This window comes from Neopsephotus bourkii, unplaced genomic scaffold (assembly GCF_033783945.1).
Source record: "Neopsephotus bourkii isolate Nb327-2 ecotype Australia unplaced genomic scaffold, CSIRO-AGI_Nbou_v1 NB_1863, whole genome shotgun sequence".
NCBI classification, from domain to species: Eukaryota; Metazoa; Chordata; class Aves; order Psittaciformes; family Psittacidae; genus Neopsephotus; species Neopsephotus bourkii.
The window spans coordinates 317,195-332,135 of NW_026902336.1; the positions used below are offsets into that span (position 1 = coordinate 317,195).

A 14,941-nucleotide genomic window follows, 5' to 3' on the forward strand; every position below is an offset into this window, starting at 1 on the left:
AAGAAGGGATTATGAATAACTACTCCCACTCCTGCTTCGGATTTCTAATGCAAGGTAATAGCCACACCCCCAGATGCCTAATTTATAAACTGCTGCCTTCCACTTGTAAATTACTGGGAGAAATTAGTCATATACATTAAACTCACATTCAAAAAGCAATGGTGGAAGACATCATGAATAGCAAGTTGGAATGAATTAGAGAGATATCTATTATCATGTTAACGTGTATTTAAAGTACATATTTGGCAAATCTGACTGCCAGAAAATTTGCTAATAATGAATATAAATGAGACATTAAGAGACTCAGCAACTTATAAAAATGAACTATTACTGTTCTGATTTTTTTTACCCTTTCATAATATTGATTAAAAAAATCGCAAACACTTCAGACAGGTCAGTGTTTGGCCAAAGACTTTTGCTGTTAGTTTATTATGGCAAGACATCAACATGTGAAATATGTCGCTTCACTTTTCATGCTGCCCTCCTCACAAACAGTAATAAGGACAGGTTTTGATCAAGCAAGAAAATCAGACTCTTTATTCAGAAACCAGGGGAGAGAAATTTGCTGCTTCCCATTCTAAATGCTTAAACTTCTTATCATTATCACATCTTTAATGTGGAGTAATTTGAGTTTCTAAGATGAATTAGCTTCAAAGGTAAATGAAAGGGAGATTTCAATTTGGATTACTCAGTGGGCTGGAGTTGAATTGGAAAGTCCTTACAGGTGCTTGGAAAAAGCAAAACCTTCTTCCTTGGCTTCACGTTACTGCTCACAAATGAAAAAAAACTCTACTTTTCTCTTGCCACAGCACAAAAGAATGATGGAATTATGGTTGAAGGTAAAAATGGGAGAAGGACTTATTATCCTGAGGTAATAAATGTCACTGATACAGACCAGTTATTTCACTAAGTGGCATGAAAAAGACAGGAAAATGGTTTCAAAGGAACAAGAGCTTTATAAACACTTCTCTCCTCCTGGTAAGACAACAAATGAATGGTGCACCTCTCAGCAGGATATTTATCTGGCACATCAGCTTAGATTTTCCTAGGTATTCGTAAATAAACTTTGATATTCTTACCGATCAGTGCCACTGTCTAGCAGTTCATTATTAACAGTATCATTAAGGTACATGGTGGATTTTTTAAGAAGCCAGGGGTACTCTGCACATATACAATAGGATATTATGTCTCAGGCTTGGTGCTTGCATTATTCCCCAGTAGTCCCTCATGCAGCCTTCCAGTTTCTAACACAGCAGCTGTGACATGAATTTCTGGAGCTCGGGACACCTTCCAACGTGGAAGCTGTATTTAGTTGCAGCTCTACAACAAGAAGTTTCCAAAAGCACTCTCAATGATGCTAACAAAAACTCATAGATTCAAAATTCCACTCAAGAGACCCACAGGCTGTGTTGTCTGAAGACAGCTGCAGTACCTTCATGCTTCAGGCAACACAGAGCGTAAGCCATGGCACAGCCAAGACTGCCTGTCAGACCTAGCAAAAGTGCTGAGAAGATACACTGCTCTGCCGCGAAGTCTCTAACGCACATGTGATTGGCACCTTGGTTCACAATCTGGCCAAGATTTTCAAGAATCATCCTCTCTTAACGCAAAAAAATCCACTGTTGTCATGTTGCTGTGATGATCCACTTCCCACACAAATGAAACAGCATGAGGAAACAACACAGCTGAATAGGACGAAGACCTTCAGATTTAGCTGCTTTGTTAAAGTAGCATTTGCATCATCACCCTGAGTGTGCAGAGGACATGGCACAGTAAGGAGAGCTCACCCGTTTGGTGTAGTCCATTGCCTTCAGGATGGAGAGGTTCAGCATCTCCAGTGAGGCCAAGACGTCTTCATAATCTCCCATATGGTCAGCAAAATAGTCTGGGAAAACCAAGAAGGACATGATGGGAACTGCTGGTGTAACTTAGTGCTTCAAGACTACACCAAGGTCTACTTATTGGTGGAAAGAAAAATCTGAAACAGTTGCTTCAAGTGTATTTTTTATAAGATGCATCCTGAGCCAAAGTCACAACTTGTCCTGCGGAGAATTTTGGAACCACTGTAAAAAGAGATGTAAGACACAGTAGCTCCAATTGAAAATAACTTAGCAGGTGCTCTATTTCCATGCCCACTTTTGCATTTGACTGTATCTTGTCTCTCTCTCTCCTACTGCCAACACGGAAGAGGAAGTCTCAAAAGAAATCCCCTTTCCATTCCCTTGAGGGTTTTCACCGCTCTAAGCATCAAAATACTTTCCAGGTTCACCCAGATTTATATGAGCTGAGACTAGCCTTACATCTTTCCCTACATTCCTTCACATTTGCATCACAGCTCACAATCACAGGTTGCACGGGCTTCTGAGAACAAACCGCTTCAAAAGGAAAAGAACAGAGCTGCAAGCTGGGACCAAAACCACATGTTGTCCGTGGAAAGGAAGTCCACACTTTGTCCCTGCCATTCTCATCCTGTGAGAAGGATGATCTGTGCCAGGCTGCCATGCAGTGGCTGGACTCTCTTCACTGATGTAAAATACAGCCAAAATCAGTGAGTCCACGTGCAGTCAGTGGCTCCATGGCATATATGAGCCCTGGTGTGGTTTTGTGCATGAGCTATGGACTCCTGAAATTCACTGTTTAAAATGGAAACAGACAGAAGTGAAGCACAGCAGTGAGGTTTGCAGTGAATTTGCAGCACACATGTGAAGTCACCCAGTTTCTGGGTGACTAAAAGCTATTCCTTAAAAGCCACTGGCACTATTCTTAGTGCTAAGACACGAAGCTTCACACAGAGGTGACATCTCTGAGGAATGTAACAAGATATAAACTCCAGGAAACAACCCCACTAATTAGGTTCTCTTGGCTTAATTAGAAGTGCCTATAGCTATTTACAGCCAGAGAACATATCCAAGGGGAAGAAGATTTTGGCAGAAACCGAATGTAACAGCATGATTGACAGCAGCTGTTTGCTGCCAAACAACTTATTCTCACTGGAGTGTGCTTGTGTTTTTACTTGGGAAAGAAAAACTGAGCACATGAAAAGCAGGTACAGACTTTTTGTAAGTGCTGAAGCAAAAAGCTGGAGCCAGCTTTTCAGAAAGAATGAGCTGCTGTGGGCAGAGCACAGCCCTCAAGAGTGACCAAGGAGAACCTGGGAGGAGAACACTGTTGACTTAACCAAATTGTTCAGTTTTACTCTTTTAGCCATATTTATCCACATGAACACCCGAGATCAGCTCTTCCTATCCCACATGGTTCTTGCTCCTACAAGTCTGCAGAGAGAATGGGGTCGATGCTAAAGAGATGAGCATCACTGCTACACATCCAGGGCTGGTGTGGAAGAAGCAAAGGCATCACCCACTGCCCTGGTTGTCTGCAACAGGATGATGTGCATCTCCCATTTGCAAAGTACACTTCAATTTGCTGGACAGCTTGTACCATTGCCTGCAATGTCTGTGTTGCATTTAAACTGAAAGGTGGCAGGTACATTTTAGCAGCTGTACTCACATCTCTTGGGTGTATTATGAGGAGCTCCTCTGAGAGCTACACAACCATGGTTAAGTCAGCCTAGGTGCTGGTGGTTGTTGCAGAACTTCATAAGATGGTAGCTGGTGTGGATGAAACCATATCAAATTTCTCATCTAAGCTGCAGGGTCAAGAAATCCCTTTTAAGATGCCTTCATCATCTTACAACTCACAACCTATTTCAAGACAGCCACAACCTATTTCAACCACAGCTTTCAGTTAGCCAAAACGGAGTTTCATTTTTAAACTAATACCTATAAAAGTAGCAAGTAAATAAATTGCAGGCAAGGGCAAGTATTCAGCAGATAACAGATCCAGCCAGGATCTCATGCTGATCAATCCTTCCTCTGGCTTCCTATGGGAGGTCATGGGTTTATCTCCATCCTCTCCTGGCAACTTCATCCCCAGGAGAGGCAGGAAGGTGGGTGAAAGCTATCAAACTGAAGGAGAATGCACAGTGGGGTCAAACAACAACTTTACTATCCCTGTATTTCCTGGCAAAGCTGATGGTGAAAGCTGCTGGGTTTTGGTCTCTTGGGTCAGCTGGCAAGGAAACCTAACACAATGAGAAAGGAGTGATGGGAACAAGCCCATCATATCGTCAGCAAACCAAAAGGATTTTATGAAAGGATTCATTTCTCACATACTAAAGCAAGAACAAGTTGGGATAACCAGCTGAAAGGTGCTGCCTCTGCTGCAGTCTTGAACATCAAAACCCTGTGGGATGCTGCAGCAAGGAAGGCAAGGGAGGAGAGAAAACAGTAGGAGGAGAGAAACCCAAGGCAATGTCTTGGTGCAGGCAGACCTGCAGGTGGACAGAGAAGTCTTTAAAGTACCAGGAATAATGAGTAACTGCCTGGGGGTAGCACAAGCACCCCAGCAACTGCCTTTCTGGCTGTGCAACCTGCTGTCAGACTCCTGAAGGCTGGAATTAATGGCAAAGTGATGGAGGTAAATGGTGAAGACCTGCCAAGGTTGCTTTATATGTTCTTCTGCATCCTGGCATAGGAAGGGAGGAGAAGAAATGGATGACCCTTCTGCAGGGCCACAGATCTCTGACTCCCCATCTCCTCCCAGAAAGATGGAGCACAGGGAACTTTTCCCAATATTGAGTATCCATGGAAAAACACACCCAAGTGAGCAGCAGGAGCTCTGTGCATGAGTCACCTTCCATGAAGGCAAAGTCCTTTAGAAACCCAGCAGGAAATATTCCTTTTCTGGTCAAGGTGTGGGACAAAACGTTTTCAGAGATTTTCTTTTCAGCCTTTAATTTCTGAGAGCCAAGGGAGGTGCAGCAGAGGTGGTGAACACCTTAGGCAGCCTGCAGGAAACACTGAGTTTTTCCTAAGGAAAAACATATAGTGGATATTGAAAATGGATACTGGTTTATTGAACTTCAGAGTGAGCGGGAAGCCACGACATTGCCAGAAATTAAATTCTATCTTGTTACTGAATGGGATCCAGGTGCTCTGTTCAGCTCTGACCCCATTTGTGTTGCAAGAAAATGAAGAAAAGCTTTGCCAATGTTTCTGCAGAATAAGGGGCAAAGCAGTAGGAGTGCTGAGACCCCCCATCTGCACAGCCACCATGGCATCATCAGCTTTGGAATGGGTTTCATGCATCCTTTGAAAGCACACAAAGCACATAATGATTGTTTTGGCCCCAAGACAGGGACCACACTCACCGCAGAGCTCCTTGGTGTCCACGTTGCTGGAAGAGGGGAAGGACAAAGCAGGGGAGGAAGCAGGGAAAAAAGAGAGAAAGGCAATTTTAAAGGACAGACAAAGGCTACAGTTAGGATTTCTGCAGGCTCAACCCCAGATACCCACCTGCAATGTTACCCATCCCCTCATCATCCCTTCAGGCACCAGGGGTGACAGCCTAAGGAGCAGGTAATGTGTGATGCCACTCATGGCACGCATGCACCTCTGCATCTTCAGCATCTGCACAGGCAGGACAGCTCCATACATTATTTTGGAATTCCGTAGAGAGAAATGAGGATTTGTGCCTATGGGGGACCCAGCACACCCCACAGCAATTCTTCTCCCTTCCTCCTAAATATCCATACCAAACAACACCCTGGTGAGGCACTCAGTGCAGCACAAGAATGTATTTTGTTCCCATTTGCTCAGAGTAAAAACTTGCAAGATTTACTTTTCTAGATGGATCGGTTCTGGGCTGTGTGCAGTTCCCAGCCAGGACTCCCTCCAACAAAACAGTACAATTACTTCTTAATACATGAACATATCATTTATATAACAACATAGAACTTGTTTATATAACAACAGACAACCTGCTTGGGAAATGAAGATACCTGCTAACCTCTTTGTTCCTCAGATTCTAACACAATTATTAGTGCTGTTCAAGCAGTCCAATAATCTCTTAATAGAATAATATTTTGTCAATCCATTTATGTTTAGAAAGATTTTTTTTTTAACTAAACTCATCCCTGCTCTGGCTGCCCTGTCAGCATAAGTGGATTAGGGAAAGAGATGTTTTCAATACTGTTTTCATTAATGTGTCCTCCCACAGCTCTACCTTGGACACTGAAATTCTCCTAACTGCTTGCCCGTGCCCTGATCAACAGGTCTTATCGCAGGCCACAGGTCCTGGGCTCCTCCTTATCCCCATCACTTGACATTTCCACTTGCTTCTGGCCCTCTCCTGGGATGAGATATTCTTTTGAAGGGATGATGCATGGTGGTAAAGTGTTAATTTGGGTTTGCTTTTCACTACCCATGGCCACCCTTGAACCCCGTCATCAGGACTGATGACAGAAAACCATAAAGTGCCTTTGCAGCAAGCTGAAGTACCCAGGAAAACCTTATTTCTGCTGAAATCTTTTGTCATCTTCTGCAGCAGGCTCAGACTCCATGTGAGCAAAGTAGCTTTACCAGGCTGTGTGGCAGCAGGACGGGCACAGGCTGCATTTCTCTTCCCAACAGTGTTTTCAAGTGAGCTTCTGCTTCAGCAGAAAGACAATATAGGAGCATTTTTTTCTTTATATTTAGGTTCTGCCTGAGAAGATGAAAGTTTCTGTAGCTTGGGGACCCCTCTGTCTCTCACTAGGTGGATTTCATCCCCTAAGCATGGTAGCCAGGTACGCTACAGCCAAGAGAAACAGTGTGCATTGTTGATATTTGAGGAGGAAATCCCCCAAATTCAGTGTCACCCACACCTGGGCTCTCCCTGGAAGCAGAACCCCACATGATGGCACTGGGGGCACTTCCACTACCACTGCTGAGCTGTGGCACCTGCTGGGTGCTGGAGGCAAACACAAACATCTTGATCCCATCAGATGCTGGCTGCCAGAAAGATGCCACCCAACCTGTCTCATGCTGTACAAGCACATTACACACACCCTCATTCCCAATTCCACTGAATATGCAGATCCAAAACACTACCCACAAGAGATGACTCCCGACCGAATAGTCCGCAGCACTTTGGCAGCATGTGATTGCTAACATGGAGCCTCAGCAGTTCACAGGCAGAGAATATTCAGAAGATTCATTTCCAGCTCTGGGAGAGCCCCAAGTCTGACCAAGGATCTTGGCTGCTCTTTCATCCAAGCTCTCTCTAGCCCAGAGCCTGGTAAGTCAATTCATACTCTCAGACGCACACACAGGAGTCAGTTTTACAACAGCATTCCCCACAAAGTGCTTAAATAATATTGTTCAGAAACCAGTTTGTGTTCATAAGCACTTAGTGAAGTGGTTATGGGTTGCAGGGTTATAGGGCATGTTACTGAGAAAAAAACATCTACTTTTGTTTTCCACATTGCTTTGCACTGTAGTAATTGATCTGCTGCTGAAAAAAAAGGACTTTTATTTCCTCACATCCTGCCAACATATCGTTCAACCTAATTGTGCTTGAATGTTAATTTGCCTGAGAAACTGCTTTTAATTTGAAGCTACCTTGTATTATGACTAAGCCTAATTAAAGAAATTACTGAAGTCATAAACCCACAACAAAAAAAGTACGATAATATTCAGATGAAAATTTGTAAGGGGAAACCAATGGGTACTTGAACACAACTCAGGGCATTTCCTATGATGTTTCCATCCCGTGGGAGTGTGCCCAACTGGAAGCATCGCTGACACGCAGCCACGGTCCCATCAGTGTTACAAGCGGGTTTTGTTGCCCAGCATGGGCACTGCACAGGAGAACACACAATGCAAAGGATGTTGCAAAAACCCAGCTCCAAAACAGTCCACAAGCTGCTCTGGTAACTTAATGGCACTAACAACCCTATGGGTGATGCCAGTAAGATGTTATGATGCAGGTATTCAGTATCTGGGTTTCAAGCCTTGTAAAATAGGAGGTGGCAGCTCCCCACAAACACCCTCACAGTCCTTAAGGCTTCAAAGCAGTCAAAACATCAAAAAGCTCTTTGACAGGAAAAGATTTAGGTATCAGTTACCAGTCTTTTTTTCAGCTGGCAATTATTTAATGCTCCCATAAGTCACAATAAACTAAAAAGAAAAATCATGACAAGTTGTTCCCATATTTTCATGATAATAACAATAAAAAAAAATTCAGCTACAAAAACACTTGGCTGCAAATTATCTTTTAAGCTTTTTTCCATTAATAGTGTGACTAATTAAATTCCTGAAGCCATAACCCAACCAAGCAAAATATAATAATGTTAAAGTGGAAGTTTAAATGAAGAAATTGTAGACTTCTGTCTTACACATTTTTTTCTGCATAGTAAAAGCTGCATCTATCTGATATCTTTCCAAAACAAAAGCTTTTCTTTCAAAGGAGAAAAAAAATAAGAAAATACAAGTCTTTTTGGTGTCAGGGCTTTTTCCCTGTTCTCTAACCACAGAAACTATAACGTGGAGCAGCAACAACCTTGCATATCCCATCTTGCTGGGGATGTGCACCTTTTGAGATTACTTTCCAAGGCAAAGATATACTTTGGAGATCCTTCATTTGCTACCTGGGACCTAATTTCTCTGACGAAATAGGAACAAAACACAAGAGCTCAGCTTTCAACCTAGAGCACCTTTTGAAAAAGCAAACTCCAAGACATGTCAATTTGGTCCCTGAAAGGACTGTTCATTGCTCACCACCCACCGCCATTTAAAATACACTGAGATAATTTGACCTGATAACCACACTGCAATAGGGAAATAATTTTCCCTGCTGGTTCACATCCAGTTATTTCAAAGAAAAAGAAAAGTTCTCCAAGTGTGATACTCCTCCCTTGGATGTGGCAGTTTAAAGAGCAACAACCGCACTGTGAGCATCTCTTCAGTGGGCTTAATTAAGAGCCCAGGGAGTAATTACTGCTGCATGACCAGCAAGAGGAAGAGGCTGCCCAGAGTAATCGCTGTGCCTCCTGCCTACTCCAGAGATAAATACATTCCCCTCCCCACAAAAACCCCACCCAATATTAAAACACAGTTTAATGAGTGCCTGGGCTAATAAGGATCCCTGGGAAGTCACAGCTTTGCCTCTCTGCATCCCTGATTGTAGATAATCCAACCGATGGGCTTTCACCACAGTTGTCCATGTACCAACTTTCTGCAGCTTTTCCACAGGCCCAAGGTACTTACAAGCTTTTTTACTTCTCTACCTGCTTTTCTTGAAACATGTTGCCATCTTTGAGACTCTATCCCAGGGAAGAGCAGAGGGTGAAATTCCCTTCTGAGGTTCCACTCAGCTAAGGGAAAGGTGCTCCTGCAGCACAATCAGAAGCATAATGGGAATTCAGAAGTTGCAAATACATTGAAGTCTCATCTTCACAGTGTATTTCTCATGCAAATAGCCGCCTGGATGTGCCGCTCAAATGCCACTCAAGACCTGATCGGCTTCTACTGAAGATAACAGCCCTTTTACTTGGGCAGATTTTCTTTTGCACCAACCACACAACTTAGCTGCTTCACTGGCACAGAAAATGGAGGGGTTTCTGAAATCACGTTCTCCTTTTATTTCCATCTTCTATTCACAGCTTTGGGTTTGGTACAAGGCTTCAAATGAACATGGAAACAAATTATCCTCTAGCGTTAGCCACCTGCAAAACTCATTTTCCTTTAGGAAAGGCTAAAAAACAACATGTGCAGCTGGGAAATATTATTATACCCGATGAATGGCTTTTAGTCCCAGCAGTAAGAGTGCTGTGTTATCCCAACACCTCAGAGGTGGAAAATGTACATCCAGATGCTTACTAAGGGGTCACTGATGGTCACTCCTGATCATTAGTTTCTAACTCAAAGAAAAATTTTTGCACAAATCCCAGAGTGATGGAAATTATTCCAGGCAGAGCAAGAACAATAGCAAATACTGAATGCTGGCCAGAAGCAGAGTTAACTTTCGTTCTAAAGAACTAAGCAACTTTCCAAGCCCAGCATTGTACTCTCCTGGATAACCCTGCTAAATCCTTCCCAGACCTACCGAAGAACCTCCTTCACCTGCCTGCTTGTTAAAAAAAAAAAAAGCCAAAACAACAACAAAAAGCAAACAAAACCATTCTTATCATATGACATAAATAAAAGACTTCCAAAATCTAGGGTGCCAAATTCAAGGAAACAGCATAAACCACATGTCATAGCTGTCCATGGCCAGCCAGCTGCATAGACAAATAGCATAGACAAGTATTCATAACGTATGTCAGTCTGAACTTTGATATGTCTAGCCATGGCAAGCCAGCAGTCAGGGCTCTGGTTCCTCATAGCAGGAACAAAACTCACAGAAATGATGCAAAGAGGCTATTAAACTTGCTAAACAGCACCTCTGAAGTCCAAAACCTTTGAAGCCGAGGCATGGATATAGCAGCTAAAGGAATCACAGCCTCCCCTGACCCTGTCTCAGCTGCCGGTCTTTTCCTACAGGATCCATGCCCACCTTTCCTGGCAGATCCCATTACCTCTGCTACAGTTTGACACTCATCACTGTCCCTGAGCAATGGCATTTGGTGTGCACTTTCCTGGGTTTGGAAAAGGGAACTCTCTTCTGCAATGACAGCTCACACTCTCTCAGGGGCACCCACAGGTAACCCTGCGAGCCTCCATGGACCTCGTACCCCATTCCCTAACCCATGGCTGTGCACAGGGTGTAAGACAAGATGAGCACGAGGCCATATACCCATGCTGGGGCTTGGTTTGGCTGTAACACCTGCTAACATCAATATTCCTGCTTTGGCTTTTGCAGCTGATAAAACCAGCATGGGCACTTTGTCAGAGTGCGGAGGATTAAACATTCCTCCTTTTTAACAGGCTTTCTGCAGCACAGCTCAGTTTCTGACTCTTTACAGGGAATCAGTATCTACCATAAAGACCATTACTACATTACACATTATTTGCTTAGTTTCATTTTAAAAGACTGTTGCTCCATTTCAAGGCTGGTTCAGCTTCTCTCTTCTTTGGCATACTGACGCATTCTGCAGCCACAGACATTTGTGAAGCAACAGCTCCTACATAACGCCAGCCTGCCTGGTGCAAGCCTCCGTGCAATCTGATTTCCTACCTACAGTTGCAGGTACAGATCAGAAACTGCATGATGAAGCCCCCACTTACCCTCCCACAACCCCAGAAAGTCCCTGCAAACCATTCCTGATGCAGACCAGATGTTTTCATCAATAGTTTAAAGACAACAAAAATAACACTTTCTACATAGCGAAGTATTTGATAGAACAAAACACCTACTTCTAATCATCAAGGGCACCAAGAAAAGTGTCTGAATACGGGTAAAAATGAAACAAATGGCCTGGATGATGTTCGGAAACATGCACTAAGCTCTCACTAGTTAAAAGAGATATAAATGTCACTTTAAAAAAGACAGGGGCAACAAACTGGCACCTGCAGAGTACCAGACATTTGTTTGTTCATTCATCAGCAACGCAATATGGCATTTCAGGCTGTCAGCTGGTGCCAGACTGTCTTGCTTTGTCACACAGCTCCAGAGCTGGGGTCTGGCTACCGCTGATGAGCTGGGCTCAGCATCAGTGAGGCTCTGCCCTTCAGTAAATTAACATCAAACATGCAGCATAAAGGTGTCATTTTCTGCAAAGTGCTGATCATGAAACCAGATCCCCAAACTCCATGCAGTGCAACAGAATCCCAAAGCAGAGATGCCCCGCTGCTGCTCTCATTGCCTGCCTTCCATGGAGCACGGCACCTTGGTGCCCATGTCCACCCCACAGAGGCACTATGGATTGGGGACACCACAGGATCTGCATGCTAAGAGCAAAAATAGGTAGAGTTGTTTCTTATGTTTTGATTTGGGTGATTAAGACATTCTCCTCTTGCATCTATCTTTGTATTTTGTAAAACCATTTCACACTATATTAAAAATGATCAATGTTTTGCCTCTCTGCTTTGTCACAGGCTGACAGAACCTCTAACCATTCACTCACAAAGGAAAAGTCTCTTGAAAAAGCTCATAAAAACTTTGAACAAGATGACAACACAATAAAAAACCTGTTTGCAGTGCAATTGATATCCTGAAAAACACAACAATGCAGCACACTGATTTACTAAGATCAATACAACAGTTAGTTTCTAAGCACAGTCACCATCTTAAGTAAAGCAGATATTTAGTACAGTACTAAACATTTTCAAAGCCCCTGTGCATGTCAAATCCCTAATGGATTGCATCTAAAACCTCTTCTTCTTGGGGGGATGGATGACTGATGTTGAAAATCTGCTCACATCAAAGAAAAGGCATGTTTAATTACAGGAACTTAGCTGCTAGGAGGGATAGCACCTCCAAATATATAAAGTAAGTTGCCAATTATCACACACACATTTGGGCCCAGAGTGTATATATACCAGGCTATATGAGCTTCCATTTAATTTATCCCCAGATAGTGCTAGGCAAACCTAGGACTACAATCCTTGGAAGGATGGCTTGTACACACCAGGAGAGAGGCAGCACAAACAACCCCTCTTTGCTCTCAGGGTATTTCCACCAGCTTCGGAAACACAGCATGATTTTTTGGTGCTATTTTCATCACGTTGCAGTGACATAATTGATTAGTTACTTTTGGCATCCTGGTACCACACAGAGCCAGTATCTTCACCCTGCATCCTGCATCACAGCCTGCCTGTAAACTGAGCTTTCCAGCTCTCTTATACATTTCATCAACAGTAAATACAGCAGTTGCATCTGAGTTAACAACGCATCAATTTTGCTCTCAGGCTTGTTCAAGTTGATCAGTGTCAAGACAGATTTTTATGTACCAACTGCTTGTGATGCATTTGGGCTGTTCTGTAATGTCAACTCTCTTCCTGGTGTAATATTTTGGGTTTGCCCAATAGGGATTCTGTAAGCAGGAAAAAAAAACAACCCATACATAACATTGTCCTGGGTTCAGCAGTAGCAGTCATTTTTCTCCTTCTTAGTAGCTGGTGTAGTGCTGTGTTTTGACTTTCGGCTTGGGAACAATGCTGATAACACCGATGGTTTTAGTTGGTGCTCAGTAATGTTTACACTGACCAAGGACTTTCTGGGCCTCATGCTGTGCCAGGGAGGAGGGGAAGCTGGGAGGAAGCAGAGACAGGACACCTGACCCAAACTGACCAAAGAGGTATTCCATACCACAGCACATCATGCCCAGTATATAAACTGGGGGCAGGTACCCGGAAGGGGGAGATCACTGCTGGGGTCAGGCTGGGTATCGGTCAGCGGGTGGTGAGCGGTTGTATTCTCTTCCCTTGTTATTTCCTTTATCATTATTATTATAGTTTACTCTGCTCTTGTGAGACCTCACTTGGAGTATTGTGTGCAGTTCTGGTGTACTCAAAATAAAAAGGACATGGAACTGTTGGAACAAGTCCAGAGGAGGGCCACGAGGATGATCAGGGGACTGGAGCACCTCCCATATGAAGATAGGCTGAGAAAGTTGGGGCTGTTCAGCCTGGAGAAGAGAAGGCTGCGTGGAGACCTCATAGCAGCCTTCCACTATCTGAAGGGGAGCCTATAGGGAAGCTGGGGATGGACTCTTCATTAGGGACTGTAGTGATAGGACAAGGGGTAATGGGTTAAAACTTAAACAGGGGAAGTTTAGATTGGGTATAAGGAGGAAATTCTTTCCTGTTAGGGTGGTGAGGCACTGGAATGGGTTGCCCATGGAGGTTGTGAATGCTCCATCCCTGGCAGGGTTCAAGGCCAGGTTGGACGAGGCCTTGGGTGAGATGGTTTAGTGTGAGGTGTCCCTGCCATGGCAGGGGGGGTTGGAACTTGATGATCTTAATGTCCTTTCCAACTCTAACTATTCTATGATTCTATGATTATTGGTGGTAGCAGTAGTGGTTTGTGTTATATCTTAGTTACTGGACTGTTCTTATCTCAACCCGTGGGACTTACATTCTTTCCATTATCCTCCCCATCCCTCCAGGAGCGGGAGGGAAGAAATGAGGGGAGTGAGAAAGTGGACTGCGTGGCTGAGTTGCTGACAGGGCTTAAACCACAACAATACATACATACTTAAATATACACATATATACATACACACACACACACATATATATTCATATAAAAATAAAACGGGAAGGAAAAGAATGGTTTAAACCTAAAATGCTCATTTAAAAAATCACAACATAGCAGTCCTGCCATGGAGTGCTTAATAAAATTATTTAAAAACCAAAAAAACAGAAAGTTGTCTGGGTGGGTTCCCATCCCGCCTTTGAACCCAACAGTGTTTTCCCAGTCTGACCAGTTCAGTAGTATTTTCCCATCTGCTTTGTTAAAAGCCAACAACACCCACAAGCATGTTAAAGCCTAATCAGGATTCAGATAGGGCTGCCTGATGCACGGCCTATTGGCATTTCCAGAGAGTGTTTTGTTTTAAAAGCTTCTTTTCTTTGGTGAGACCAAGATGTTTTGCAGCTCTGTCAGCACACAGCTGTTAAGCACCAGCTTTGGCACGAAGTATTTCTTCACTTAAATGAAAAGAAGAACACAGCACAGTTTAAGTGACATGTTGGTACAGTGAAGAATAAGCTACGGCTCAAAAAACAGCTTCCACATAAACAGAAAGAACAAAATCCACCAAATGCCCACACTCTTGAGAGCCAGAAATTAGAGCCAGACGTATAATTTTTGTGCAATCATTTTGTCCCTTTCAGAAGAGACAAGGACTGTCTCTTGAATCAGTTAATCAAAACCTCAGCTGATTATACCATCCATAGTTTGTTTCCCAGAGAGCTAATTGAGAACATTCAATACTCAAAAATTAAGTTGGTTTCAATGGGCACATCCATCTCCATAGTGTGGGCTTAGGCTCCCAGACGAACCCGGCACTTGGCTGAATGAGGTTTGCAATGCAAATAGCCAGAATGGGGGGGGGGGGAACAGAAAAAACCCCACTCAGTCATAATCATCATTGGTCCTTGGCCAAGAAATGGAAGCACTTTCTGTTCAAATTTGAGACAACTGAACCAAAGAAACCTGAAGAAAACCATGGGCAGCT

General features: G+C 43.4%; 1 protein-coding gene across 3 annotated transcripts in view; it reads right to left on the bottom strand.

Moving 5' to 3' along the window:
• NECAB2 (N-terminal EF-hand calcium binding protein 2) overlaps positions 1–14,941 on the bottom strand; it is a 92,843-nt gene that overhangs the window by 18,112 nt on the left and 59,790 nt on the right. For 2 of the 3 annotated variants that reach the window (XM_061344092.1, XM_061344091.1), the window contains exons 4-5: positions 5,210–5,235; positions 1,788–1,885 (exon numbers count right to left, since the gene is read on the bottom strand). In XM_061344092.1, coding sequence (XP_061200076.1) covers positions 1,788–1,885; positions 5,210–5,235 — 124 coding nt within the window. The remainder of the gene's footprint in view (positions 1–1,787; positions 1,886–5,209; positions 5,236–14,941) is intronic. The other variant, XM_061344093.1, reaches the window with a different exon arrangement.